Source organism: Triturus cristatus, chromosome 1_2 (assembly GCF_964204655.1).
Source record: "Triturus cristatus chromosome 1_2, aTriCri1.1, whole genome shotgun sequence".
NCBI lineage: Eukaryota > Metazoa > Chordata > Amphibia > Caudata > Salamandridae > Triturus > Triturus cristatus.
Window position 1 is genome coordinate 27,922,594 of NC_140580.1, and position 26,867 is coordinate 27,949,460.

General features: G+C 47.9%; 1 protein-coding gene across 4 annotated transcripts in view; it reads right to left on the bottom strand.

Annotated features, from left to right (window-relative positions):
* Positions 1-26,867, bottom strand: part of PPFIA4 (PPFI scaffold protein A4) — a 3,163,248-nt gene that overhangs the window by 838,009 nt on the left and 2,298,372 nt on the right. For all 4 annotated transcript variants that reach the window (XM_085600211.1, XM_085600208.1, XM_085600219.1 and 1 more), the window contains one exon: positions 10,129-10,155. In XM_085600211.1, coding sequence (XP_085456337.1) covers positions 10,129-10,155 — 27 coding nt within the window. The remainder of the gene's footprint in view (positions 1-10,128; positions 10,156-26,867) is intronic.

A 26,867-nucleotide genomic window follows, 5' to 3' on the forward strand; every position in this document is an offset into this window, starting at 1 on the left:
TTCGCCATTGCAAGTGGGACGATATTGGGATTTAGCCATACTCTCCTGGCCCATATATAAAAACAACACTCAAAAGAATCAAATGTTCTCTCGCTTGTCATTGGGATGGGATGCTTTAGTCCACATGGGAGCAGAAAGACTGTTGAGGTTTTAGGGGTTGAGGTAGGAGGCCTGAAGTTAGGATGGGCAAAGTTCACCCATGATTTTATTAACAAATATAGATTCTTGCAATAAAATAGCCTTTCTGCCCCCCCAAGGGCCGCACTGGGGGCACACCACCTGTCTTGGGAGGGAAAAAAGACTGGGTTGTCCCTTTTGAGGGTGCGGTGTGGCCAATGCCAAAATGTAACACCTGCAACACTTTCTTTTGCCCGATAGGCAAAGTCCCTGATGTCAGGTGGATTTTCTACCCCTTGGGGCAAGTTTGGGGCAATGTCTCTAATTAGGAAAAGCATCCTATCTGCACCTAGATGGGCAGAAAGACACTATTGACCCCTCTGGCACATGGGTATGGCTCGATGCCAATGTAAGCTGCCCGATTATTTAGTTTGTATTGGTGCCATTTCGAAGTCCCAGTTGTCTAGTGGGGTTTCTGCCATGTGGGCCGGGTGTGAAACTCTAGTCACCCCCCAGTAGGGTCAGAAAGCCGCTCCCCCCCCCCCCGAAAATATTTCTGGAATTCAGTCCCTAGTGTCTTATGGGTTTTCTGCCCCTGAGGAGGCAGGTTGGTGGTAATTACCCCATCTGCCTTCTAGGTGGGAGCAGAAAGACTGTTCTCCCATTTAGTTGGGATATGGGTATAGCCATGACCATGGGGGCTGCCCTCACACTATATTTAAAAACTGGCATCTAGTGAGATTTCTGACCCTCCCTGGGGGGCAGATTGGGGGTAATTACTACAATCTGCCCCCAATGGGAGCAGAAGGGCTGCTGTCCCATTTACTTGAAGTGTGGGCATGGCCATGCTGGGTAGCCCCACCCATATTTAAAAATAAAATAAAAACATTCCCTGATGTGTTGTGGGATTTCTGACCCCCAATGTTACAAGTCTTATCCCATCTTCCCCCCAGGTAGTAGAAAGAATGTTGCTCCATGAGGCTGGGGTGGGGGCAAAGCCATGTCTCTTTGTCAGACCTATAACTTGTGATGGCCAAATTCAATCTAATAAATGTCAAAAATAAAATCTACAATTTTAAAAATCTTTCTTTTTTATGAAGGATATACCAGCCAGATCATGGTACTTGGTGTCCTGGAATGCATCCTCTTGTACAAGATGTAATACTGTTGATGCAGAATTTGTTCACATAATAGCAACTCCCATAATATGTTACAACAGTTGAAAGCTACTCTAAGATACAGAACCACTGCTATAATGAAAACTGAATGAGGTTTACATCACTCCGTATAATATTGGATTTAAGGGGCACCTTAGGAAAGGCGCTATTCCTGTTCTCTATATGATGACAGTGTCATCAACCCTAATGGCATGAGCATGTGTACAGAAGGTTTTCACAGTGGTAAGCAAACGGTATCACAAACCATAACTAATATACATAAATCAGGGACAGGTGAGGTGATGTCTAGAAGTAGAAGAGGAGTTTACAGTCATTTTCAGATTCTCAGTCAAGCAAACAGAGAATATCACGTATGATGGCACCCCAATCCCCGCTGGGGCACTGATGAAGTAACATGGAGTACTTTAAGGTACCCACTCCCGAGCGTCCTTGAACTTTCAATGATGCGGCAAATAGGACTGGACTCATAATACCAACTGGGCCCCATAACTCACTTGAACAAGCATTTGCAATGTAATAGGTCTCGCATTTACGTGAGTTTGCGCTATTGGCATTGTAAATGACAATTACTTTTATTTATTTTTTTGTTTTTAAAACGTAAATAAAAGGCCTTGTCATTTACAATGCCAATAGCTCTAAATCTCGCATTTGCGAGACCTATTGCATTGCAAATGCTTTTTATTTCTGGCTTCTTTATGGTGTTATCAGTCTTTGGTAGGAGTGAGCTTTACCTCCAAGATGAGCGAGTACTTAAGATGACCATGATGTATGCCTATGACTATGCTGACTAACTGCAATGTCAATTGAGATGTCAGTGCAACCATGTGGAGGTTATGATGTGACAGAACGCTCTGACCCAGCTAGGTATATGTTTTAACCCACAACAGTGACAAGATGTGCATCACATCTGCAAGACGAGAGCAGTCTACTACAATCGTGGGTTTTAAAATACACCAAGCCACATGAATCAAGAAAGTTCAAGTTCAATAAACTTTATTCGGGTAACTTAATACCCATAAATGCACAACATATTAACGAAAAATATAAATAGCAGAAATGGAAAATTTACAATACACAATAATCAAGCATTTATAATAATATAGCTATAACAATTAATAAATTTGATGACATATTAAAAGGAACTTCATTGGTAAAAAATAAATAATTTTCTGTAAATAAAACAATATGCCAACTAACGATAGTACAAAGATAGTCAGTCAGGTGGGGGCTCAAGGGTCGGGCATGGTCTTACGTGCTCTAATGGCAATTCTTAGGAAAGTGCTTGTGCGAAGGATCAGCTCTTCGTCAGCCAGGGAAACTAAACATGTATAAGCATTATCCAGGCTGATTGGCCTTCTCTTTTTAAAAAATGGATTTAAAAACCACTTTATATATTTAATATAATACTTACAGAAAAATAAAAAGTGTAAAATTGATTGGCCACTCACCCCATCACAAGGACATGGTACATGGTCGAGATTGTGGTGATAGCCAAGAGGGAAGCATAGTGCAAATCTAACAGTTCCTGCTCTAAGGTGGAATAATAAGCTCCTTTCCCAGTGACTCATGTGTAGGGTGAGATATATAGGTAGGGAATGATAGTCCTGTTCAATGGACATATATCTGAGAACAGAAGATTTTAGATTCCAGGCCAGTCCTTTCTTCATTATATAAAGAGTAAAGCGCATCTCTAAGCTCCTTTTTTGGCACAGTGTCAGGTATGTTTGGTTTTAGGAAAATAATTCCTTTGTTGACGCTGCACAGGCTTTGGTATACTCCACTGAGCCAGGGGATTTCCATCCCTTTGTCACACAAGAGACAATCATTAATGATCTCTCTGGTGAGGGAGGCAGCCTGGTTCTTCCATATCGATAGCCAAAAAAGGGCAGGATGGGCGCGTATGAAATCAGATATATAATTAAGATTAAGTTCTCTGTGGCAGATGTATTGTGGGGTAGAGATTGGGATACCCAATAGTTTCCTACAAAACCTATTTTCTTCCTGCTGAATGCCGGGACTGTTTGCAGACTAAGAATTGAATTGGTGGCCTTTGAGAACTTGCTCCTGGAGTGAGCGAGATGCTCAGTCCAGGAGCGGTTCGCAGCAAAGACCAAACCAAGATATGGAAATGTACAAGTTCTTGTCAATTTCTGACTACCCACTGCAATAGAACTTAACTGTCGCTTCCCAGGACCACAGGACATTAAAAATGATTTGTTAAAATTAACACATAAATCCAGGCTATCCATGTACTCAACAAAAGTCCGTACTAGTCTTCGCAGTGAATTCGGAGTGCGGGCTATGAGAACCGCATCATCTGCGTATAATAGTACAGGAAGAGTTTTACCATTAATCATGGGGACGTCATGGGTCGAGGTTTTGAGCAAGTTGTTCAGCCCATTAATATAAATGATGAAGAGGAGGGGGGCCAGGACACATCCCTGTCTGACCCCCCTTCCTACTTTAATCATCCCCGAAACCTCGCCACTCATGCCAATCCGCACCTGCGCCTGGAGGTCTTTATGGAGATGAGCTAAGAAATGTACCAGAGGTTCATCCAAACCATATGCCAAAAGGATTGCCCAGAGCTTAGACCTGTTAACGAGGTCGAACGCTGAGGACAAGTCCATAAAGGCCATGTAAACCGGGGATTTCCGTGCTATGGTGTATTTCCCAATAACCAAGTTGAGATTGAGACATTGCTCATTGGTGCCCACCTTGCTACGGAAACCTAGCTGACAGTGCTCTAAGATCTTATTTTCCTCTGCCCAGGTTGAGATTTTATTGTACAGAACTCTTCCTAATATTTTTAAAGTATTGTCGATTAATGAGATCGGCCTATAATTACTAGGCTGAGACCGATCTCCTTTTTTAAAAATTTGGACTATAATACTCTTAGCCCATGTGTCCGGTAACGTGGCATGTGTTAGACTATTAAAAACATTTAAAAGTAGTGGGGCCCAAAAGTCTGGTTTCCATTTTAATAAATCAATTGGTAGCCCATCAGGGCCAGGTGCTTTGTTCCCAATGCTCTGTTGGATGGCCTCTTCTATATCAGAGATAGTCAGATCAATAGTAGTAAAAGGGCCATAATCATGTTGATCAAGCTCTGCTTGCAGGGTAGCATAGATACATTTTTGAAAAATGATTTTCCCAGGTCTCGCTTGATATGTTACAACTAATAGGAGTTAGTAGCTGACCCATCGATCGAAGCTCCCTAACTGCAGACCAAAAAATGTTGCCCTTTTTTGAACTTGCAGCCTGGGATAAAGTTTCCCAGCGTTCGTTTAGGAGGATTCCCTTCCTTTTCCGAATTGCAATATTATATTCCCTCCTTGCCGATTGTACCTTGGATTAAATGACAGTGCCCTACGAAGATTTCTATTGGCCCGTGCACACTCATGATCGAACCATTTAGGGTTATTTACTGTCAATGAGGCAGGTTTCGACAGGAGTGTTTTGATAGCTAGGCACAGTTTTGAAAAGTCTTGGACTACCTCAGAGTGTGCAATGTGTGGTGACAAGCAGGAATTAATGAGATGCATATTACCTCTAACTAACGTTTTAAAAAGTTCACCGCTGTCAACGCCCTTCCAAACTAATCTCAAATTGTCAGTCGAGGGTACAAGATTTTTTGCTCCACATTCAAGGGAGAACACAGGCCGAGGCTCAACATTATTTTATTGGGGTTATGGTCCCCATAATCCGCTTCAATTACTTCAGTGGCCATTAGTTGATCTTCAAGGCAGGGAGAAATAAAAATAAAATCAATAGTTGACGAGCAGCCCCTTCCCCTAAATGTTGGCAGTTTTTTATTAGTGGTATTAGAGCTGCTCACCAAATCCATAACATTAGTCAAGTTGTTTGATTTTAGAAGCAAGTTCAGTTCTACTCCTACGGGACGAGGGCCCAGGATTACTTGTACCCTTGGCATGCGCCACACCATTAATTGTAGCATTACAATCTCCTCCCAAGAGAATCCCGATAGATCCCTCCCTGTTTTGTTGACTGTCTAGGTTAGAAATAAAATCAAAAAGCCCAATGAAGTTCCTGTTGGGAACCGAATAAAAGTCATTATTATAAAAATTTACCAAATATAAACAAACCTTCCTTTTAAAAAAGATGACTTGATAGTTTCTACTATTAGTTGAGAGAACCTTGAAACTGCCACCAGCGGCCACATTGATCCCAATGAATAGTCCCCCAGATGGTCTTCCCAATTTGGGGATGGGGGCTACTATACTAAAACAATGAAACCCTTCAATATGAATATCTTCGGTGGCCCAAGTCTCCTGGAACATGACTACGTCTTGTTCCTTTACTAGACGCAACCAGTCTTGTTCTCCAAGCCTGGATTGAAGCCCCGCCACGTTCCAACTTAGAATGCTTAAATTAGCTCCCATGTTTGCCATAGTTGGGACCAATTTATTATTAGAGGATGGGGGTACAGTATCTGAATAATCCCCCACATGGGCCTGCGGATTAGTCGACAACAATTGTTGTCAGTCCTGAGCGTCCAAGTTGGAAAGTGCATGAAACCTATTTGCTGCCAAGGGTATTACATGGGCATCCCTAAACGAAGAAACTGGTGATTTGTAAAAATAACCTTAGTGGAGTGCACAAATATTGGTATGTTGTGAAAAGGATTGCTCTTGAGTTCTAAGTAAGTGACGGACCGTGTGTGGTCTACAAAAATTAAGGACAATGCAATCACCGCTGATGTTCTTATCCGAGAGGCCAACCCACCCTACTCTCCTTGCCATAATGATTACATTCATTGAGGAGGGGTGGAAACCTTTATGTTTGCGTAGCCAATCTACAGATTTATTGCGGAGGTCGGACCAAGATTCCCTCTGTCCCTCGGCGAGGTTAGGAACAGCCGCCAATACTAACACATAAGGGCTAGAGGCTGGTGGCAGGCTCAGCACGTCTGTATTGGGACTTAGGTGTGTGTCTCTGAGGTGGTCCGTGACCACGTTATTTTCGTCAGCCTCGATAGTTCCCTGCTGAGGCAAATTACAATTCACACTGCCTAATGTCGCATTGAAATCATTGAGGTTACGCATGTGGAGTATGCCCAGGCTTCCCCTCTGTGTAGGGATTGAATTTGGCACAGGTAAGTTATTTTGATTACAACGGGAAACACTGGGATTGGTCACGAAGGATGTAACTTGGGGAGCAAGAGCGACATTCGTCGATTGCATAGCAGGCCCATATTTATTGGCGGCCGATGGTATATTGATCCCTCGTCCTGCTTAGTCATAAACTTTGTTCAACCTCCCACCTCTTAAGTTATCCACAATACAGTCCAACTGATTAAATTTCCCCCACAACAATTCAAAATTTTTATCAATCGCATCCTTGAGGGAAACCAACGTAGACTCTAGGGCTTCCATGGCGAACCCTGTTTGTGTGGCTCCCCCTGCGGCACCTGTATTAACCTTATTACACATAAGTTCAAAAATGCTGTCTGTCTGGGTTGCTGCTGAGTTTGTAATAGTGGCCACCACAATGTTTGGGTTCCCAGCTGATTGGCAGCCTTTGACGTTTTTAGAGTTAGACTTGGCAGAAGCAGCATGCTTTTTCTTAATAGATTGACAGCTTAATTTGGTGTTCCTTTGTGCCTTAGCGGCATTACCCTAGTATTAATACAGGGTGCATCTAAAGCGGCCACATTAGGGGAATCTTCAATTGGTAAGGATAGGTTAGAGGAAACAGGGACAGGTCTTGCTGTAGATATATTTGGTGATGTGTTTGGTGTTTTTGGACAAGTTGTATTGACATCAGCAGAACCACCCAGCGACAAACGAGATTGTAGCGTGGCAGGGTCCAGAGACAACCTTCTTTCAGTCAGGTAGATTTCATGAGATAAAAGTGACTCAGCCCTTACAATAAATGCGTCCAGGGTCCCGGCTACACCTTTCAATTTGCTCATTTTACGACACAGGATGTAGTTGCCCAATTACACGATTGTGTGGCCACCTATCGACGGCAAATGCAATAAACAATAAGCGGCTTCACAGTACCTTAGCACCAGATGTCCGTGGGTGGAAGGATAGGTCAAAAATAACAGCCGCTGCTGAGGCCAAATAACGAGGCCCAGCCCGGCCTCCTTCGGCCTCGGACGGCCGCAGACGGCCCGCCCTTTGCCTGGGCTTCGCACGGCGCGCGTCCCGCGCGCGTCCCGCGCGCGTCCCGCGTTGTGGGAGCCGCGCTTCTCTTTATGCGCCTCCGGGCGCGACGACCAGCAGGGCAGTATGGGAGGCGTAGTCCTCTCCCTCCGTATGCGGTGGCAGGCAGTGGTAGCGGTTCCCGCGAAGCGGGAGCCGCGCTTCTCTTTATGCGCCTCCGGGCGCGACGACCAGCAGGGCAGTATGGGAGGCGTAGTCCTCTCCCTCCGTATGCGGTGGCAGGCAGCGGCAGTGGTGGCGAATCAAGAAAGAATTATATTAGCCTTGCCCAAATGCAACAAGCAGTCCATCAAAAGTGACCAGCACCAGAATCCTCCCAGCGAGCATACATGCCGCAGGACCGAGTAAAGATCGGGGCATACGTTATAGAGACTGGCCTTGTAAAAGGGTCATATTGTGACATGTGATCGGAGACAACAGCAACACTGTCTCAATGAAGGTGCGAGGTAGAGGCATTCATAGCATTGTTAGTGTTTGAAAGGTCCTGGGGATCATTAGGGGCCTCCGACCAAAGGTGCTCGCCTGGTACCACCCACTACACTGAGGGACAGACACTGCCCCTTCTAACCAGTCCCCAAAAGCATACCATGCCTGACACTCCTACATTAGTAGAACCCCTCCCGCCCCTGGGTCCTCTAACCTTGACCTTTCCCAAGAACCTTTCCTGCACAGAAGTACCCCTTTATCTAGTGTTTACCCACATTCAAAACACTCCAACCACATGTGGCGCGACTCACCTCGCGAATACAGGCTCCATGGCGACTCCAGGTCTAGGTCAGAGCTGAGTAGAGAGATGAAGTTCGAGGGCATCGCAGCATGGCCCGGTGGGAGGGATACCGCCTCGGGCCCTGGTGCAGGAGCGCGAGGCTCCGGGTTGTCCTCCACCATGGCCCACCGGTCACCAGCGCGTGCCCTCAGAGTTCGACCCTCCACGAAACCAAAGAACAGGGAGACAGACAGAGAAGAAGGTCCTTGGCTACTGGTGGACGTTAGGGGAGCAACACAGCACAGGGAACAGGGTCCGGGCTCGGAATGCAGAGCCACTGTTTGTCTCTCTTTGGAGCGGAGACGCGCAGCCTAGAGTGTCGCTGGACCCATGCCATTTGCCGTGGTCCGCAGTTCTCAGACAGGAATGAGCAATTTACGGGAAATGTAATGTCTCCGACTTGAAAATGAACACATCTGAATGAGCGTGTTTCAGTCTGTCTTGGGACCTGAGATCTTCGATGTGCACAAGCTTTATTGATTGGGCTGTGGTAATGAGACAACGTTTCTAAACCGTTCAGTGTGAATCTGGAAGAATCAAGTTATTTTTAACCAGTCTCACTACCACATGTCACGGAGACGACCCTGGAAACAGGCCACGGTTTCCTTAAACTCAGATTCAACATTTAGGTAATGACCAGCTCAATGAGGTGTGCGAGCCTGTATGTTATGAAGTCAACTTTATCGAGACTCGGAAAATGCATTGTCCCAGATGTCTCCGTTGAGTTAAAAAAAAAAACATATCAACAAAAACTGATTTAAAACAAACAGAGCGCGGTGTCCCTTAAGCGGGCGCCGCGCTCCGAAGTAATAAATAAATAAATAAATAAATAAATAGATAGATAGAGCACGTGCAGAGATGGGATCCCGAAGAGTAAAGAAAGTGAAAGCGCGTGCTGCTATTACAGGAAACGCCCGGGGAAAGCAAAGCAGCACGTGCATAAGTCATGTCCAGGCACGTGCACATGCAGTGTCCGAGAAAGCACGCCAAAGGAAGACAGGGAGGGAACCAAACATGCTTCCCTCCCAATAGAAACCACGGATTTGGCGGGCGCGCCAGTAAGAAGCGTAGCTGGAGCTTCCAACCTCGCTTCGCAAGAAAAGCGACGACAAAATATCTCGCCAGGAGCGGGCAGCGCATGCGCTGCGTCTCTAGGCAAGACCTAAAAATGAGCCCCTTAACCATAAATGAAGAGTTCAACTTTACTTCAGAAAAGCTGGTGTCTCTATTGAATATCTTTGTGATACTTCTCCCATACTTTAATCAGCGAAAAATTGTTTCTTCCACAGAAACAAAATACTGGAAAATGGCCACACCCAAAAATGCTCCATTACACACTTGGCACTTCTCCGGGAACAAGAAGCTAATTGAAACGATTCTGAACATTTTTTGCCAATACTTGACTATGTCCACTATCTCCGAAAAATCTGCTTCTATGTATTAAAATTCTATTTTGGGAAACAAATATAAATCAGAACTTAAGCCCAGTGTGCATTTCTTCTACACTCAACACACACCAACACTGCAGTCCCTCCAGTGGAGCAGCTAGGAGTGCTGACTAATAGTGATGAGTCCCATTCCTGATTCCAGCACCGTGGAAAGCAGATGGAGATCAGAGCCACAGCCTCTCAGAACTGGCTGTAAATAGGCAGTTACAGGAGCAGTTGAGCATTTTCTAATGAAAAACTTACATTAACACACTTTACTGCACCAATGCATTCGAAATGTGTCAATGAAAAGAAAATCATAGGGTAACAATCCCAACAAAAGCTGAAAAAACAAGGATCAAAATAACGAAGGACCATTTTTTTATACTAAATAAATGACAGTAATATTCATTCATCTGTAGGAAAAGAATCAAACAGGCAAAACTCACCTGTGCCCAGCTGCCTTCTTCCTTGTCCTTGCAGCATGGTAATAAAAATAATGTACGTTAATGGAAGTAATATTTGCTATTAGTCTGAAGACCAAGTATAAAAATCTCGAACAACGAAGTTGAACATTGAGCAGAAAAGACAGGTCATAAACTTCACAATGGAGCGGGATATGTTGCATATATGGGAAATTACACGAGTTCAGAATGCTCATTTCCCTCGGAGTTTAAAGGTGCTTAGAGACCACTCCCGATGGATTAAAACAATGTTCTCATAACTACGTGGCTGACGATAACCTGAATCTGAAACCCGATGGCAAACAAAAGCTGTGCTTAGACGGCAACTGTGTGCTACCTTTACCACGCAGCCATTAACACTCAACACCAATAACATGCAGTCTTTACCACGCACGTTTTTTTGTTGTACCTTGTAATGCGAGACTTTAACACACAGGTAAGTTATTATAATGATTGTTTATAGATGGATGGATGGATAAATAGATAGATAGATGGATAGATAGATGTCATTTTAAAAGGTAAGAGTTTTCAACTTTCAAGGTTTAATGGGTGGGGAGGAGGGCTGGGTTAGTAAAGTATTTTTAGGGTTGAGGGATATGCAAGAGTATGGTGTAGTAAGGGATTATTTAGGCTTAAGTAGGGGTAGTAGGTGATTTTAGGGTTCAGGGATGGGTGAGAGGTATTAAGGATTGTTTGAGATTAAGGGATGGGTGATAGTAAGCTTTTAAACGTGTTTAAGGTTTTCATGCGTGGTTGGGGGTAGTAATTTATATTTTGTCACGGGATGGGTAAGGGGTAGTAAGGGGGTTTTAGGGTTCAGGGACAGGCAGGGGTAGAGGGAGTTAATGTATTTATAAAAGGGGTTTTTCGGTGGTTTACTGTCAACAAAAGATATATATGTATATATCTCCTCATGGCAAAGCGAAACTCTAGTTCCATGGAGGCCTTTGCCAGGGAACAGAAGAACATGTTGGGCCCTTTATAGGCACATGGTTAGGTAAAACTATTAGAGCAGCAGTAGAAAAGGCCTCCACTAGGGTTAGGGTCAGTCGCCTGGTCCCTAGGACACAGAATAAGACCAAGCAAGAAGTGAGATTAATCACCACCTTCAACAATGCCTCACAGGCCTTTCAGAAAATCATAGGTAAGCATTGGTACCTAGTAAGGCAGGATATGGTAATAGGCAAGTTGGTTAGTCCCGGGCCCCACATCACATATTTGAAGTGTGACTCACTACAGGACACACTGGTACATAGTCACCTAACACAAAACAGCAGGACACAAGGAACTTGGTTGAGGGAACTCAGGGGTTTTCACAAGTAAGGTCGCTACAAGGCCTATAGCAACAGTTGCAATGTCAAATGTCATAACTCGCCAATAGGTAAAAGCGAAAAAAACGATCATTTATCAATTGTAACACCAAATTTGTCGTTTATATCCTGACTTGCATTTGTGGCTTGCGCTATGTTGGTAGCACTATCTTTCCAGTAAGAAAGTGAATTTTGGAGCATCTGCGCGCTGTTAGGAACAGGGATCTGACCTATACAGTTGCCAAGCATTGCGATCTGGAGCATAGGGGTGTGACTGACATTAGTTCTAAGATTTCCTATTTTGGGATTGACAGAATTGCAGTCCAACCCCCGTGGAGATGACTGCTAACGCAACCTGCTGCTTCTGGTCAATATATTTTTTTCCATAAAGCATGCGTTAGTCTTAAATTAAGCCATGCCCACAGGGGCTTTAATATGGATCAGTTTCATGCGTTACACCATTGTTGCCGGGAGAATGCGCGTCAGCAATTCCAAACTTGAAAAACTTTATTGAAAAAAAGCTGAAATGACATTAGCAGCATAGAGCACTAGTGTTAATATGCATCTGATCTTACAAAGAGTTACGCTTGAATATAAAGTCACGCATTCTGTTAAATATGCTTTATATAGCGATGTGTGTTTTCTTGCAGAAATTTAAATATATGGTGACACTAGACGCGATTACATGCAAGTCTTGTTTGGTTGTTAAACGGATGTTTTTACGGACACTCGATTAATTTGACAAAAGATGCAATTTAACAATATTACACATGCCACAATTAAGAAATGTATAATTATTGCTATCCTTTCGTGATTTTGACAAAACATTACAAAGTATTTTCTTTACACTTGTGATAACGCACTGTCTGTCACTTTAAACATGGCAGGAAGTTAGCATTTGCCTAACCCATGACCAAGGAGTGCGTGAACTCCGAAACGCGTTGGGTTTCTATTTTGGTTGCTGTGTGTGGATTAAAATATACTCTTCTTGAAATAGAGTACCAGCTCTGTTCTTATCTTCATTTCGAATGAGTTGTGAAGATTGCTGCAGCTTTGTTGGGAGATATATATATTACCTACTGGCGGTCGCCAGTAGGTAGTTATAGTTAGGACCACGTTTCCATGGGAAAACCGCAACATTCTATTTTGAATAACTTTGGCGCCGGTCGACGAATCCTCGCGAATTTTTCAAAATAGGTGGGGCGCTATGCTCCGCTCCTACCCTGAAAGTCTCGGGGGGATTCATCAAGCGGGGGCTGAGATAAAAGGGGGTTCCCAAAACGCGTTTTTCCCATGCATTTTTCCATAGGACCTTTAGACACAGCTACAGCCCGAACGGCTGAACAGAATTACTTGAAATTTGGCAGAGAGGTAGTCCTCAGGTCAAGGAAGTGCCTTTTGTAGGTTTGGTGTAAATCTGTTCAGTAGATTCTGAGAAAATAGCATTTAAATCAATATATATATCTGAGCCAGCTTACGGTGCGCTTACGGTGCGCTTACCGTACGCGTACGGTGGCGTGCGCGAGCACGATTTTGATTGGCTCTTAGATCTTAGTAAACATTCGAATCGGTCGAAACCAGGAAGCAGTGGCCGCCATTTTCTCTCTCGCTCTCAGAGTTGGGCAGCAAAAATGAAGCCCAAAAATGTCTAAAGGGGCAGTTTCTTCAGATCCAAACCACCCATCAATGATATAGGGGTCCCCAAAAACCCCCCAAGCCCCAAAAAATGATTATTTTTTTTTTCTGAAACTCGGCGATTACGCTTACCGTACGCGTACGGTAAAAAAAAATTTTACAAAAAATTATCCACACTCTCCCCACCCCGTGTGCAAATGGTGCCCGAAGGGCAGCATTTGTGCATGGCTTATCACAGATATGAAATTAATAAGAATACATTTCTCAAAGATGCGCATAATATGTCCCCCATGTGCGCACGGTGCGCGAAGCGCATCGTGCGTACATGGCCCATCCCGCATAACGTGGGCACGCGGTGCGCGCAGCGCACCGCGTGACCACCGTGCGTGCACGGCACTAACTGCGTAAAGTGGGCGCGCGGTGCGCGAAGCGCACCGCGTGCTCACTGTGCGCGCACCGTGCGCGAAGCGCACCGTGCGCGCACGCAACGAACTGCGTTAACTGGGCGCGCACGCCACGAATGGCGTAAAGTAACTTAGCATTTCAAAAAACGTACAAATTCACTGAAAAAACCATAGGTTTCACACACGTTATAGTTAGGAATTAGCATTTAAAAAACCTTGCAAATTCACTGAAAAAACCATAGGTTTCACACATGTTATAGTTAGCTGTACATTTCACTCGTAAAAAACCAATGAAATTCCCCCGTTATAGTTAGTGCAGGCAACTATAACTCACGCGACCGCAATCTTCTGCTGATGACATATGTGTCTTTATGAAAAAAATATATTTGTAATATATGTATAGCTAAAATTTAATGGAAGAAGACATGGGCAAATAAGTGTCTAAATACAGTATTAGCATCAGCAGAGGATTACGGTCGCGTGAGTTATAGTTGCCTGCACTAACTATAACGGGGGAATTTCATTGGTTTTTTACGAGTGAAATGTACAGCTAACTATAACATGTGTGAAACCTATGGTTTTTTCAGTGAATATATATATATATATATACACATATACACACACACACACACACACACACACACACGCACACACACACGCACACACACACGCACACACACATGCACACACACACACACACAAGCTTTTCTCTGTGCTGAGGGGCCTCCAGCCCTGACAGGGCAGCCTCGGCGGTGCAGGAACGGAGCATCCTTCTTCTGACACACCAGTACAAACAAAATGCCAAGGCTCGACATCGGAGAAAACAGTGCTCTTTATTCAACACAGGGCGGCAAATTTCAATCTCTTCCAGACATGTTTCAGCTGGTTAGCCTTAATCATTGGGGGATGGGTTATATTACCAGGTGGTCAGGATTTAAAGGTACACTACCTCTGAACGTTGTAGTCCTGTAATCCTTCAATACCCATAATGCACCAATGGGCAAAAGTCACGTCAGTTCAGGATGCAGTGCAATATGGATGTAAAATACTTTTAGCTCAATACCTGCGCTCTGCACACTGTACAATATCCGAACTCCTAAGGTGCCATTAATTCTACGATGCCACAGATAGTAAGTGTTCAAAAGAGCCCAGGCCCCCAACGTCATCAAGAGGTGGTAGAATACCCCTCTCAACTCCCTTGCTCGCCTCACAGTGTTGTGTCAGGTAAATCCTTTGGTCACTCTCTGGTTGAGGCGGGCAGGTCATGCCCCTGAATTTAATGCACACAAGCTTTTCTCTGTGCTGAGCGGCCAGCAACCCTGACAGGGCGGCCTCAGTGGTGCAGGAACGGAGCATCCTGCTTCTGACACACCAGTACAAACAAAATGCCACGTCTCGTCATAGGAGAAAACGGGGCTCTTTATTGAACACAGGGCGGCAGATTTCAATCTCTTCCAGACGCGTTTCGGCTGGTTATCCTCAATCATTGGGGGATGGGTTATACTACCAAGTGGTCAGAATTTAAAGGTAAACTACCTCTGAACATTGTAGTCCTGTAATCCTTCTATACCCATAATCCATCATTGGGCAAAAGTCACGTCAGTTCTGGATGCAGTACAATATGGATGTAAAATTCTTTATAATATATATACATTTTAAAAGAGCAGCACCCCTAAAAATTACAAATACATATATATATTTATCTTGCTCTCTGTATATATGTAAATAAATAAATATACAGAAAAATATGTACACACATATATGTATTCAACGTGTTGTATTATACGCTCACAAATATATATTTGTGTGTATGTAATACATCACGTTGTGTACACACACATATATATTTGTTGAAGTAAAGATCTGATTAAAAACAAGGAAAGGGAAAGGCTGAAGCTAGACCATATCTGACGTTCACGCTTAAAAGATGCATCTTTAGTGGCTCCGAATAGTCTAGGTATGTCAGGAAAGGGCTGCCTTTAGAGTAGGGGGAGGAGATTTCCTTGCACCTAAATGGGCCTGGTCTGCCTCTGACAATGCCGTCTCCACCTCCTGCCAGGAAGCCACACCAGAAAAGGCAGAACTGGTTTTGGCTGGGCACAGACACTCTCTGCCTAAGAGATCAATGGATTTTGGGATATAAATATTAGGGCCCAAACCCCTGAACTTTAGAACTCTTTTGGACCAAGAAGACTGCCAAGAAGAAGAGCTGGAGGAACTACCACATTGCTGTGTGCTTTGCTGTGTTGGCCTGCAGTGGCTTTTTCTGTCTTTGGTAGTGAAAGGACTGGACTGAACTTTCTGCAATCTACTTTTGTGAGTTACTAAAAGCGCTTGAGGTAGAGCTTGCCCCCTGTTCAAGAAGTCTCTGGAACAGCATAGACTTCAAGCTCTCTTCTGCCCTTAGCACTGGGAACTGTGTGTTTTGTGCTGCAACAGAATAAAAAGCAACCCAACGTCGTGCCACCAAGCCGCTGCTCGCACCGCGACCTGTGAGTCCCGCACTCTGCACTGCTTAACTTCACGACGCCTTGGTATCCCTGACGATGACGCTCCACGCCGAAATCAATGCCACTGCTTGCACAGTGGTTCAAGGACACCACTCGTAAAGTTACACGATGCACTACCCTCCTCCCGTACCGCAGCCTTGGCCTACCGACGCCAGTGCCATCGACTCCAGTTCGTCAGCCGATGACAGCACTTCAGCAACGACGCTGCCACTCCTTGCAGCGCAAACTGCCAGCACCGTGACGAGCACCGCGTTCACTTCACACCGCGACCCTGGTCTCACCGACCACACCATCTGATGTGCCACCGAGCCGCTGCTCGCACCGCGACCTGAGGGCACCACACGCCGCACCGCTGCACTTCGCACAGCAGCACCCGACGCTAGTGCTCCTGACTTCAACAGAGAGGAGTTCAATCTTCAATACTTGTGACATTGAGGGCCCCAACGACTCCTGCACCGACCTCCAGAACCGACGCCTGCAGAAGCCGTGCTTTCGGAAGCTCAATGAGAGGTCGCCGACGCCCTGCATTTCTAAAAGGTACTGTTTGCGGGTCTTCCCGACACCGTAGCTGGCCCACGATGCCGCGGTCAGCCAGAACTGTTTGGATTTATTTGCTCACAACGCTGTGATCACCCCGGACGGAGCTATTGACATCAAGGAACTGTTTTTCAAGCATATTTTGATAACTGAAGATCTTTTGAGTATTGTATTGTGGATTTTTATCATTTTTGGTCTTGTCTTAAGTATATAAAAATATTGGATATTTTTCTAATCTGGTGTGGTGTCCTTTTTTAGTGCTTACACTGTATTACTGTTGGTTATGTGCAAATGCTTTACACACTGCCTCTAAAATAAGCCTGACTGCTCGTGCCAAACTACCAAGGGGGTGAGCAGGGGTTATTTTAGGAGTGTAACTCCCTTATCCTGACTAGAGTGGTGGTTTCTGCCTGGCTTTGGCACATGCCCTAGCCTACCAAAAATCCCATTTCTAACAGTTGATATCTGCTGAGCTCAGCACAAGATAGTACAGGGGTCTTACTTGTTCAGTGGTTGCCCCTTGAAAAGAATCAGAGAAGCAGATAATATTTCCAAGTAGAAAAGGTTTGATTGTCAATTGAAAAAAAACAATGGCAGTTGCATATTTTCATGCATATTCACTGCACATAATGACACGTAGGATCGTTACCAGCCAGTCTCCAAAAAAACTCATTGTATACACCTTGGATTTCCATCACAGCAAAGTTAGTAGGTGTTCTCTGCATCAGCCGTGTGAGAGGAGCCATGCAGAGAAAATGAGAGAAAGAGAGAGAGAAAGAAAGGGGGAGAATGTGTGATGGAGGAAAGAGGGAAACAGGACTTTAGTGAAACACTACAATCATCTCCATGGTGTATCAGGGACATGAAGCTTCTACTCTGCTTGTTTATCACTTGTATGGTTTCCCTGAAAGGAACCATATTTCTCTCCGTCCAGTGAGTCTGCTCAATCAAAGGTACTTTATGATTTAAGTCGTTTTTATTGAGTATGCATTAAATTCGTAACAGTAAATCCACCTACAACCACCGGCCGGTGGGGAACCTTCAGTCAAATTCAAACTTTTATTGATAGAAAAGGAGAAAGGACGAGAGCACTCCAGTAAAGGGCAATAAGAAAAATAAGAGAACAGAAGGGGAAAGAAAGAAGTTCCACCCATAAAGTATGACCGATTCGGTATGGATCTAGGATTGAGGAGCCTTTGGGTCCGGCAATGGGTCCACAGGGAGGAGTAGGACTCTGAGGTATTGAGGGCAGGTGAGCTCCACAAACTCGGAAAAGAGGTATGCCACCGTGGACTCCCAGGTCTTATCAAACTTAGGCAGTGTACGGTGGATCCCGGCAGTGATTCTTTCCATACCCACTATGTCCCGCATTTTGTGTAGCCAGTCTAACTGAGTTGGAACCTCCACTGTACCACATTTAGCAAGGAGAACCTGTTTAGCCGCCCCAAATGCTAAAGTAATCGCCCTGCCCCTACAGGACCTAAGAGGGTATGTGAGAGGATTGGGCAAGCCCAGCAGAATGTAGATAGGGAACCTGAGGAGTTATGTCTGGTATATTTGATTGATTATAGGTAATATGGTCTACCAGAACGCTTGGACCTTGGGGCACTGCCGGAGAATATGGGAGAGGGTACCTCCCTGTCCGCAGTTACGCCAACAGAGACTGCTACCTCGGGGTTTCCATTTCGCAGGCATAGTACCAATAGTGTGCAATTTTTAGGAGCATCTCCTTCCCTGAAGTGCTGCATGAGGATGCCCGGGCCCTATATACAATGTCCACCCACTCCTTAGGTGAGAACTCTCGACCTAGCTCCACCTCCCACCGACGCTGCGCTGGGGTCTTTGTCTGGGTTCTTGCCCTGTTGACAAACCAATACATGTCTGACAGAAGTTGCTTGTTGGAGGTGCGGGTAATATACCAGATCTCGAATTTTGTGAGGAGTCGTCCCGCGTGCAGGCAAATCTGTGGCTGTGTGACCCAGTGACGCAATGCCAAATATTGCCAGTATGCAGTCTTGGGGATGCCATAGTGGGCCACCAACTTGGGGAAGTCCAAGATTCCTCGCTCATCAAAGAGATCCCCAATACGTTTACATTGTGCATCCTGCCAAGGCAGGTAGGAGTCACCCCTCAGGGCAGTGGGGGGTGGGGGAGGAGTCTGGATTCCCAATAAAAGGGGTCAAAGGAGAGACCACGGAGGACAACTGGCACCTCTCCTGTGCCCTGTCCCAGGCCCTCATGGTGGTGCGCAGAACTGGGGAAAGATAGGCCCCCAACGGGCGGTGGCGTCGAGGGAGCCAGGGGACTTTCCAAATGTGCATCCCTGCCACTCCCCTATCTATGAAGCACCAGTGTTTTTCAGATTCAAGTGGATACCACTCAACCATCCAGCGCATTTGCACTGCCTCATAGTAGCGCATGAGATGGGGGACTACAAGACCACACTCGTCCGGTGACAGATGGGTGAGATGGTAGGCCAACCGCTGCCTTTCCCCCCCAGTGAAGCCGTTGACCAATTGCTGCATTTGAGCCAATACCATGGGGGATGGGCAGAGAGGGAGCGTCTGCATAATATAGAGCAGACGGGGCAAAATCATCATTTTAACGGCAGCAATTTTACCCAGCCATGAAAGGGCATGTTTCCTCCAGGTGTTCAATTCACTGCGGACCATGTCTAATGCCTCTACGTAGTTTACCTGTGGAGTCTTCTTTGTGGTGGAGAAAACCCTAATCCCCAAATAAGTGATATCTGAGTCTGCCCAAGAGAACGGAAACTGAAGCGAAAGCTGACGGCGCTCCGCCGCTGGTATTGTAAGACTCAGGGCCGGAGTCTTATTTAGGTTGATCTTAAACCCTGACGCCCCTCCAAAGGCCTCCACCAGCAGAGGTGGGAGGGATCCCTCTGGATGAGTTAAAAAGAGGAGCACGTCCTCCGCATAGAGGGAGATCTTATGCTCTCTATCCCCCATACGGATCCCAGTAACAGTAGGTAATTGGCACACTCTCTCCGCAAATGGCTCCATATAGAGCGCAAAGAAGAGGGGGGAAAGAGGGCACCCCTGCCTCGTACCGCACTCCACCTGGAACGGCCGGGAAGCCACTCCGTTGACTTGGATACGGACTTGCGGGCAGTGATATATGCAGCCTATCCATTTGCGAAACCTCTGGCCCAGCCCAAAACGGCAAAGAACCTGTCTCAGGTAGAGCCAGTGGACCCGATCGAATGCCTTTTCGGCGTCTACTGAGAGGAGTATTGTCGGGGTCTGTGTCCTTTGCGTCTTGTCTAACAAGTGACACAATCGTCGTGTCCCATCTCCGCAGTTGCGGTCTGGGATGAAACCCGATTGATCTGGGTCCACCATGCCCGGCATGTGGGGAGCGAGTCGAGAAGCCAAAATGCTCATGAAATATTTCAGGTCGACATTAAGTAAAGATATAGGGTGGTACGAAGCACATTCCCTGGGGTCCTTCCCTGGTTTGGGGATGAACACCACTTCTGCCATGTCCATCGTGGGGGTCAGCTTCCCAGTGGCACTAAAGGAGTTAAAGAGTCGCGCCAGAAGAGGAGCCAGGTCTGACGCGAATACTCTATAAAACGCGACAGGAGGCCATCTTCTCCCAGAGCTTTACACACCGTGAGTCTCTGGATGGCTCTCTGGACTTCATCTGGACCAATGTCAGCCTCCAGGTCAGCCGCAGTGTGAGCCCCGATTGGAGTCACTGGCACCGCCTGAACATAATCTCCCACCACTGCGGGAACCGGGTACTCCGCGGAGTACAAGGCTTGATAAAAGGACTCAAACTCTATGTCCTCATCTCGCCGCAGGATTTCCCCCTGTAAGTTTCGCAATTCCGTTACCCGACGCGCTGCTGTTTCTGCCCGCAAGGCATGTGCCCAAAGCCTCCCCGCTTTATTACCACCCTCATAATAATGCTGTTTGGTGGAGTAGGGCATATTCGGTACGGTCGAGGTCCAGTGCTCTCAACTGCTTCCTAACCTGTGTAAGGAGCCGCTGTGTTTGGACCGCCCTCGTACGATGGTGAACCCCCTCCACTTCCTTGATTTGATCCTCCAATTCTACCCTCTTTGCTCTACGGTCTCTATTCAGGCCCGCCATTATCGCTATACATCTGCCGCAGAGGGCTGCCTTCAAGGCATCCCATAGAGTGTCGACCCCCACTGAGCCGTTGTCATTAAGCTCCAAGTAGGCTTAGGCTTTAATAGCCCCTCTAAGCTCAGTGACGTTGGCGTCCTAGGTGAGCAATTTGCGGTTCAGCCTCCAGGAGCTCTGCTTGGAAGGACCTCCTGGAAGTAGCAGCTTCAGGGTCACCGGCGAGTGATCCGAGAATGCCGCCGCCCCTATAGCCACCTCTACAGTAGATGCTGTAACCCTGGGCGAGGTCCAAAAAATATCAATGCAGGCGTACGTTTGATGGGCCGCAGAGAAAGAGGTGTACTCCCCCGCTGTCGGAAAGTGAAGACGACACGCATCCACCAGGCGGCCTCCCCTAGCCTCCTGAGCATGGTATCGGAAATCGAGCCAGAGTGTCCCACCCGAAGGGTTGACCTGTCTAGATCCACCAGAGGGACTAGGTTAAAGTAACCCCCAATGATAAGGTCCTCATCTGGAGATGGCAGAATGGAGGTAATCGTGTCTCGCAAAAAGATTTCCTGACGTTTGTTAGAGCTGTAGATTGAGGCAATCATGAGTATACACACCCCCATCAGCACCCGCAAGGCCAGGAGGCGCCCAGCCACCTCCGCATGTGTACCCACAACTTTACCCTGGAAGTGCATGGACAGTAGAATTGCCACTCCAGCCGTTTTCTGAGGACCCGAGGAAAAGTATTGCCTGTCAAACCATTTGGTTCTGAGTCGCTTCCAGTCGGCCCACATCAGGTGAGACTCCTGTAGGAGGCCAATATCACATCCAGCATCTCTCAACAGGGCAAGAAGCGTGTGCCGTTTAACAGGTGAATTAAGGCCTCTCACGTTGAAGCTCATAATCATCACTTTAAGTCTAGGCATAGTATATGTAAACTGGTGCTAACATATACAGGTCCGACCTCCCCAGGGTAACCAGCAAGTATAGGACAGCCCCCTCTCCCCCTCTCCGCACTCCCGCAGACTCCACCTCCCCTCGTAATAGTGGCGTATAAGGTCTGTATAAAGCAGTCTCGCCGACCCCGCATACGTGTGTGAAGGCAGGTTCCGAGAGCCAATCCAGCGCACCTCCCAGCTCCCGTTGAAAAATGCACTCAGGGCCCACATGTCGCACTGCCCCATTGAACAGGATGATCCCGCCCTCCTCCCAAAAGTGGTGCCCCATGTTCTACCCCCTCTCGCCTGTCCCTGCCACCCAAGACGTTGTCTTTCCCTACCTGTCTGCAATCCAGTAGTATGTTCATCTGGGGTGGAGAAAGGAGACAAAGAATAGAAAAGAAAGAGAAAAGGTCGGATATATTCAGAGACAAACATGAGAGAAGATCAAAAAACAATTTCCAATGGAACTTGTAGGCACGAATGTGCAAGGGTCAATGGATCCGACGGTCCGGCATCGACTCTCCAGGGGTGGGGCTCCCCTCCCCAAGACCGTTCACCTTTCTTATATAGTCGGACCGAACCTTCTGCAAGCATGTCTGGAGTTCATGTCCCAAGGGATCCCTCATTCGCCGCCATCGTCCGTGCCTTCCCCGTGCTGTAGTTGTCGTAGCACTGCCTCCCTCTCCTGTTGGCGCTCCTCCTCTGAGCTCCCCTCTTGGGGCCTCGTCTCCTGATGGTACGTGGGGGCCTCCCCTCTGGGCGACCCCCCTCTGCCCCCTCCGGGTCTCCCGTCTCGGCCAGGGCCTCGCCCAACACTTCCCTCGCTTCCTGTAAGCTGCGGACCCCACTGGTTTCGTTTTGACAGATAAAGGAGAGGTGGAACGGGTGGCCCCATCGATAGCGAATTCCCTGATCACGGAGGAACGATGTTACTGGTCGTATGTCCTTGCATCGTTGGAGGGTGAAAGGGGAGAGATCCTGGAAGACCCCCACTTGAAGACCTTCAAACACCACCGTGGTGCGGTCACGTGTGGCTGCCATGATGAGCTCTTTCTGGAGGTATGAGTGTAGACAGGTCAGGATGTCCTGAGGTTGGCCCGGACCAGAGGCAGGACGACCAGCTCGATGTGTGCGTTCCAGCACTATTTCTTTGTCTCTGAGAGCAGGGAACCAGATGTTTGAAGAACTGGGTGACCTACTCCTCCAACTTGCCTCCATCCACCTGAAGTGGTACGCCTTTGAGCTGGACGTAAGAGCGCCTCAAGCGGTTCTCAAGATCTTCCAATTTGAGGTATAGCTCCTCATTACGCTCTCCCAAGTCTATGAGTTCTCGGGCCTGTGTGGTAAGTTCCTCTTCGCGGAGGTCCCCATTACGTTCCAGGGTGTCCACTCTATCCCCCACCTCGGTGAGTTCTGACCGGAGCTGTTTGATGTCGGAAGTCATCTCCTGCCGCAAGCTTGCAAAGTCCTCTCGGAGTGTGCCGAAGAGTTGCTCCAGAAATTCTTTGGTGATCGGGTCAGCTAAACGTCCACCCTCCGGGTAGGCTCCCGTCTCACCTACCTTTTTCCCCCCTGGTTTCTGGAGCAGGTCCTTGATGGATGGGTCCATATGTGCTGTGTCGTTCCTGGACTTCTGTCTGGCCATGACAGCGGTCCAATGGGCGCAGCGCGCGACTGCAGCAGAGGGGGCGAATGGGGTACCCCAGTCGGGTCTACACGTTCACTAAGATAGGCAAAGGGGCCCCTCCCAGACACCAACCATCGAGGCCCACCGGCTCCCACTTCCGTCACGTGGGCACGGGCCTTGGTGGGCACAACCGGTTAGCACCACTCCCCGGCAAGGTCCCCGCCCAGGCGGGTCACTCCCGGGGCCGTCACATCCTCTCCTTCCTTCATTATTGCCTCTTGGTGCCCCAAAGGACCGTCGCCGTTCCGTGCCCCAAGCCGGCGCTCTGCTTCTTCAAGAGGGTCGGGGGCCTGTCCCGGTGGAGCAGGGCTGCGTTCCAAGGAGCCGACCCCCAAGGCCGGCGACTGGGCCGGGCCAATGTGCGTCTTCCTGGCAGGCCGCCAGCTAGGCCGCGCTTGGTCCCCCCATTCCAGGCCTCCCAGCTCGCAGTGCATGTTCCCCAAGAGGGTCCAGTCCCACCTCAAATTCTCGCTCCACCGTGGGCCAGTCACTCACCGCTGCTGCCCAAGTCCCCAGGTAATGTCTCTCCCCTCACCGAGCTCCACATCTCTCCCCGGAGCCCCACGTGGTCAACTCTTACTTGCTCCCGTGTGACAGCTACTGGTCCGCTCCAGGCGTGGGCCCATCGAGGCCCCCCTGCTCCAGTCGCAACCCGGGAATCCGAAGGGGCACCAGAAGAAAGGGCGCGCTCCAGCTTCTCCCTGGCTGCCTGCCTCTACCCAGTCACTTCGTGATAAGTGGCGCCTGCCGCACTCTGCGCTCCAACCACTCTCAGGGCCTTCACCAGTGTCCACCACAGGTGGCCGGGGGCACCGGTCGTCCGGCAATGCACAGCAGGCAGGTGCAGGGGAGCGCAGCGCCCGGGAGGCCGTCAATGTGCGAGCGCTGCTTACTCAGTCTTCCTCGCCACGCGTCTTCACCGGATCGGGCTGGGCCCCTCTTCCCCCCGGTTCCTTGGGCAGCGTCTTAACTGGAGGCCCTCCACGGTGTCAACGGACCCCTGACTGTCTGTAATCTGCTCCGGCGGCGCACAGGCCCCTGCCGCCTCCGCCGTCAACTGAGCCGCCACTTTTGTGCGCGTTCACCGGGCCGAGCCCAGCCCAGGGCGATCTGCTGCGGCCTCCTGCACCACAGCCGCTGCCTGTCGTGAATCGTCGCAGCCGCTCGCTGCGCCACCGAGGGAGTCGCGGGTTACCTCCGCATCTGTGTGGCAGCGCTTGCTGCGGGACCCCCAGGGCTCATTTGCGGGTTCCGAAGTCACCAATAATCGCCAAATTACAGCCTCGGCGAGTGGAGCCCCGAGAAGTCGGTGTTACTCCGCCGCTAATTACCTACTGGCGGTCGCCAGTAGGTAGTTATAGTTAGGACCCCTTTTCCATAGGAAATCCGCAACATTCTATTTTGAATAACTTTGGCGCCGGTTGACGAATCCTCGCGAATTTCTCAAAATAGGTGGGGCGCTACGCTCCGCTCCTACCCTGAAAGTCTCGGGGGGATTCGTCAAGCGGGGGCTGAGATAAAAGGGGGGTCCCAAAACGCGTTTTTCCCATGCATTTTTCCATAGGACCTTTAGACAGGGCTACAGCCCGAACGGCTGAACAGAATTACTAGAAATTTGGCAGAGAGGTAGTCCCTAGGTCAAGGAAGTGCCTTTTGTAGGTTTGGTGTAAATCTGTTCAGTAGATTCTGAGAAAATAGCCTTTAAATCAATATATATATCTGAGCCAGCTTACGGTACGCTTACCGTAAGCTTACCGTACGCGTACGGTGGCGTGCGCGAGCGCGATTCTGATTGGCTGTTACATCTAAGTAAACATTCGAATCGGTCGAAACCAGGAAGCGGCGGCCGCCATTTTCTCTCTCGCACTCTGAGGGGGGGCTGTAAACAAAGGCAAAAAACATATAAAGGGGCTGTTTAGACAGCGCCCATGCACATAGCCATGTTAGTTGAGTCCTCAAAGATCCCCTAAGGCCAAAAACGGTAAATTTTTATTTTTTGAAAATTTCGCCGATTACGCTTACCGTACGCGTACGGTGCGCTTACGCTAAAAATTTTAATAAAAAAAAAAAACACTCTCTGTGCATGGCGTATTATTGTCATCACTTACTAATTAAATTTAACAGATTACCTATCACAAGGAAGAGCATAATATGTCCTCCATGTGCGCACGGTGCGCTACGCGCACCGCGTGCCCACCTTGCGTGTACGGCACTAACTGCGTAAAGTGGGCGCGCGGTGCGCGAAGCGCACCGCGTGCTCACTGTGCGCGCACGGTGCGCGAAGCGCACCGTACGCGCACGGAACGAACTGCGTTAAGTGGGTGTGCACGCCACGAATGGCGTAAAGTAACTTAGCATTTAAAAAAACTTACAAATTCACTGAAAAAACCATAGGTTTCACACACGTTATAGTTAGGAATTAGCATTTAAAAAACCTTGCAAATTCACTGAAAAAACCATAGGTTTCACACATGTTATAGTTAGCGGAAATTTTACTGATAAAAAACCAATGAAATTCCCCCGTTATAGTTAGTGCAGGCAACTATAACTCACGCGACCGCAATCTTCTGCTGATGACATATGTGTCTTTATGAAAAAAAAATATTTGTAATATATGTATAGCTAAAAATGTATGGAAGAAGACATGGGCAAATAAGTGTCTAAATACAGTATTAGCATCAGCAGAGGATTGCGGTCGCGTGAGTTATAGTTGCCTGCACTAACTATAACGGGGGAATTTCATTAATTTTTTTTTTTTTTTTTTTTTAAAGTTTTTATTGAACAATAATTCGATTACAAGCACGGGCCTACAACCACCAGGGCCGGCCGCTAAGTACAGAATAAAATATACATTTATCAAAGCTGCAGTCGGTTCCCGGGGCTCGGCCCCGTAGCGACTCCGGATAGTTCTAAAGGAACAGGAGACTTAAGTCCAACAAACACAAAAAACTAAAAGAAAAACAAAAGGCGAGGCATAAAGACAAACAGTGCAGGTCAGGCTTCCTCCGGGGAACTCCAGTTCAGACCATTAAGCAGCACGCGAAAGGAAGGAGTACCGGGAGGCTGGGGACGGGGGGGGGGGCCAAGGGAAACGAACGTCCATATGTAGTCATTCCAAAAGGTGCCCGGAACCGTCAAGGGTCAGGGGGACATGGCGATATCGGTGTCCACCAGGGGGGGCGTACAGATACCCCCGCGATATGCATTCCATTGCCCCCAGATTCTGCCCCATGCCCCCGGCTTACCACGGGCAACATACACAGTCTTCTCCCTGAACATACACCAGTCCATATTCTCCTTCCATACTGACACGGTGGGCGGCCGCTGGGCACCCCAAAGCTGTGCTATATCTCTCTTGGCAATCATGTTCCCCAGGGCCGCCCACCGAGTCTGAGCTGCGCTATAATCATTGGGCTCCCACACATTCAGGACACAGCGACGCACCTCCGGCAGCAGCACAACCCCAGTGACCTGTCCCATAACCGTATGTACCCGGCGCCAGTAGTCCGCCACCTCGCGGCACTCCCACAGGATATGGAGAAAGGTGGCGCTGAGCCCACAACCCCGCTTACAGAGCCCATCATCGGAATATCCCAT